The 3,476-nt window shown below is 64.6% G+C and overlaps 1 protein-coding gene across 1 annotated transcript; it reads left to right on the top strand.

Moving 5' to 3' along the window:
- Positions 1 to 212: 212 nt before the first annotated feature.
- On the top strand, positions 213 to 1,459 carry LOC135536668 (putative uncharacterized protein DDB_G0271982; the record flags this gene model as incomplete). The annotated part of the gene is made up of 3 exons (XM_064962923.1): positions 213 to 264; positions 1,124 to 1,229; positions 1,267 to 1,459. Coding segments are annotated over 3 exons (351 nt in total), but the record flags the coding sequence as incomplete, so codon positions are not given.
- Between the last annotated feature and the right edge of the window lie 2,017 nt (positions 1,460 to 3,476).

Here is a 3,476-nt window from a genome sequence, read left to right as displayed (position 1 = left end):
GCGAGCCAGAGAGAGCGAGCGAGCCAGAGAGAGCGAGCGAGCCAGAGAGAGCGAGCGAGAGAGCAGAGCCAGAGAGAGCGAGCCAGAGAGCGAGCCAGAGAGAGCGGCGAGCCAGAGAGCGGCGAGCCAGAGAGTGCGAGCGTGCCAGAGGAGCGAGCGAGCCAGAGCGAGCGAGCGATCGAGCCAGAGAGAGAGAGAGCGAGAGCCAGAGAGAGACGAGCGAGCAGAGCGAGCCAGAGAGAGAGAGCGAGCCAGAGAGAGCGAGCGAGCCAGAGAGAGCGAGCGAGCCAGAGAGAGCGAGCGAGCCAGAGAGCGAGCGAGCGAGAGAGCGAGCCAGAGAGAGAGCGAGCCAGAGAGAGAGCGAGCCAGAGAGAGAGCGAGCCAGAGAGAGAGCGAGCCAGAGAGAGAGCGAGCCAGAGAGAGAGCGAGCCAGAGAGAGAGAGCGAGCCAGAGAGAGCAGAAGCCAGAGAGAGCGAGCCAGGAGGGAGCGAGCCAGAGAGAGAGCGAGCCAGAGAGAGCGAGCGAGCCAGAGAGAGCGAGCCAGAGAGAGCGAGCCAGAGAGAGAGAGCGAGCGAGCCAGAGAGAGCAGAGCGAGCCAGAGAGAGCCAGAGAGCCAGAGAGACGAGCCAGCGAGCCAGAGCGAGAGAGAGAGACGAGCGGAGCGAGCCAGAGAGAGAGGGAGCGACGGCGAGCCAGAGAAGAGGCGAGCATAGATAGAGAGCCAGAGAGAGAGAGCCAGAGAGAGGGAGAGGGCGAGCTTAGACGAGAGGGACAGAGCTAGAGAGAGCGAGCCAGAGCGAGCAGGGAGCGGGGCGAGCTAGAGAGAGTGGGTAGCGAGCGAGCTAGAGAGAGTGGGAGCTGGTCGAGCTAGAGAGTGGGAGCGTTCGAGCTAGAGAGTGAAGATGGGAGCGGTGAGCTAGTAGAGAGTGGGGCGAGCGAGCTAGAGAGAGTGGGAGCGGCGAGCTAGAGAGAGTAGGGAGCGAGCGGAGCGTAGAGAGAGGGAGCGAGAGAGAGGAGTGAGAGCAGCGAGAGAGGAAGCGAGCGAGCTAGAGAGAGAGTGGGAGCCGAGCGAGCTAGAGAGAGTGGGGAGCGAGCGAGCTAGAGAGTGAGGCGAGCGAGCTAGAGAAGGGAGAGCGACGAAGCGAGAAGGAGAGGGAGCGAAGCGACGAGGAAAGACGAGCGAGCGGAGAGACGGAGAAGCGAGGGAAGCGCGAGCGAGAAGGAGAGAAGCGAGCGAGAGGGAGCGAGCGAAGGCGAGGGAAGCAGCGAGAGAGACAAGAGAGAAGCGAAAGCGAGCAGAGAGGAAGCGAGCGAAGAGCGAGACGAGAAGAAGCGAAGGGAGAAGCGCAGAGAGCGAGAGGAAGCGAAGCGAAGAAGCGAAGGAGCGAGCGAGAGCGAAAGGAGCAGCGGAAGCGAAGCAGCGAAGGAAGACGAGGAAGGGGAGCGAGAGAGGAAGCGAGCGAGAGAGAGGGAGCGAGCGAGCGAGCGGGAGAGGGAGCGGAGGGAGCGAGAGGGAGCGAGCGAGAGAGAGTGAGGAGCGAGAGCTAGAGAGAGGGAGCAGCGAAGAGAGAGGGAGCGACGAGGAGAGGGAGCGACGAGGAGAGGGAGCGAGCGAGAGCGAGAGAGAGGGAGCGAGCGAGCGAGAGGGAGCGAGAGGCAGCGAGGAGAGGAGCGAGCGAGAGCGAGAGGCGAGCGAGGAGAGGAGCGAGCGAGAGAGGAGAGAGGCGAGCGAGCGAGAGAGGGAGAGAGCGAGCGAGAGAGGGAGCGAGCGGCGAGGGAGAGGGAGCGAGAGAGAGGGAGCGGCAGAGAGCGAGAGGAGCAGAGAGTAGAGACGAAGGGAGCGGCGAGAGAGAGCGAGAGGAGGCGAGCAGAGAGCGAGAGGGAGCGAGCGAGAGAGAGAGCGAGAGCAGAGAGAGGAGAGGGAGCGAGAGCGAGCGGAGCGAGAGACGAGAGAGCAGCGAGCGGAGCGAGAGTAGCGAGGAGGAGCGAGAGAGGGAAGCGAGCAGAGAGAGAGGAGGGAGCGAGAGTGGGAGCGACAGAGGAGAGGGAGCGAGAGAGAGAGGGAGCGGCGAGCTAGAGAGAGAGGCGAGCGAGCGAGAGAGGGAGCGAGAGCGAGGAGAGCGAGAGAGAGGGAGGCAGAGAGCGAGAGAGAGGGAGCGAGCGAGAGAGGGAGCGAAGCGAGAGAGGGAGCGGGCGAGAGAGAGCGAGCGAGAGAGGAGAGGGAGCGAAGAGAGAGAGAGCGAGAGAGCGAGAGAGCGAGAAGGGAGCGAGCGAGCTAGAGAAGAGAGGGAGCGAGCGAGCTAGAGAGAGAGGGAGCGAGCGAGCTAGAGAGAGAGAGCGAGCGAGCGAGAGAGTGGAAGCGAGCGAGAGAGGGAGCGAGCGAGCTAGAGAGAGAGAGCGAGCGAGCTAGAGAGAGTGGGAGCGAGCGAGAGAGAGAGCGAGAGTGGAGCGAGCGAGCTAGAGAGTAGGGAGCGAAGCGAGCTAGAGAGAGTAGGAGCGACGAGCTAGAGAGAGAGGAGCGAGCGAGCTAGAGAGAGTGGGAGCAGCAAGCCAGGAGAGAGTGGGAGCGAGCGAGCAGAGAGTGAGCGAGAGCGAGCGAGAGAGAGAGAGGAGCGAGCGAGCTAGAGAGGAGAGCGAGCGAGCGAGCAGAGGAGCAGCGAGGGGAGGGAGCGAGCTGAGGAGAGGGAGGGAGCGAGCGAGAGGGAGCGAGCGAGCGGGAGAGCGAGCTGAGGAGCGAGAGGGAGGAGCGAGCGAGGAGCGAGCGAGAGGGAGCGAGCGAGAGAGAGGGAGCGAGCGAGAGAGAGAGCTGAGAGGGAGCGAGCGAGAGGAGAGCGGAAGCGAGCGAGGAGAGGAGGGAGCGAGAGCGAGAGAGAGGGAGCGAGCAGAGAGAGAGGCGAGCAGAGCGAGAGAGAGAGGAGCAGCGAGGAAGAGCAGCGAGAGAGTGGAGCGGAGAGGCGAGAGAGCGAGCGAGCGAGAGAGGGAGCGAGAGCGAGCGAGAGAGCGAGAGAGCGAGCGAGCGAGAGGGAGCGCAGAGAGCAGAGAGAGGGAGGCGAGCTAGAGAGGAGGGAGCGAGCGAGAGAGAGGGAGCGAGCGAGAGAGAGAGCGAGAGAGCGAGAGAGAGCGAGCGAGAGAGGGAGCGGGAGCGGCAGCGAAGAGAAGAGAGGGAGCGCGAGCGAGTGGAAGAGGAGGGCAGCGAGCGAGCTGGAGAGAGAGAGGAGCGAGCGAGAGAGGGAGCCAGGGAGAGCGAGCGAGAGAGCGAGCGAGAGAGAGAGCGAGACAGCGAGCTAGAGAGAGAGGGAGCGAGCGAGCGAGAGAGGAGAGGAGCGAGCGAGAGAGCGAGAGGGAGCGAGCGAGAGGGAGCGAGAGCGAGAGAGAGGGAGCGAGCGAGAGAGGGAGCGAGGAGAGGGAGCAGCGAGAGAGCGAGCGAGCGAGAGAGCGAGCGAGAGAGAGAGGGGAGCGAGAGAGCGAGCAGGGAG

The sequence above is a fragment of the Oncorhynchus masou genome, unplaced genomic scaffold, assembly GCF_036934945.1.
Source record: "Oncorhynchus masou masou isolate Uvic2021 unplaced genomic scaffold, UVic_Omas_1.1 unplaced_scaffold_6480, whole genome shotgun sequence".
Taxonomy (NCBI): domain Eukaryota; kingdom Metazoa; phylum Chordata; class Actinopteri; order Salmoniformes; family Salmonidae; genus Oncorhynchus; species Oncorhynchus masou.
This window is presented reverse-complemented; position numbering and strand designations above follow the sequence as displayed.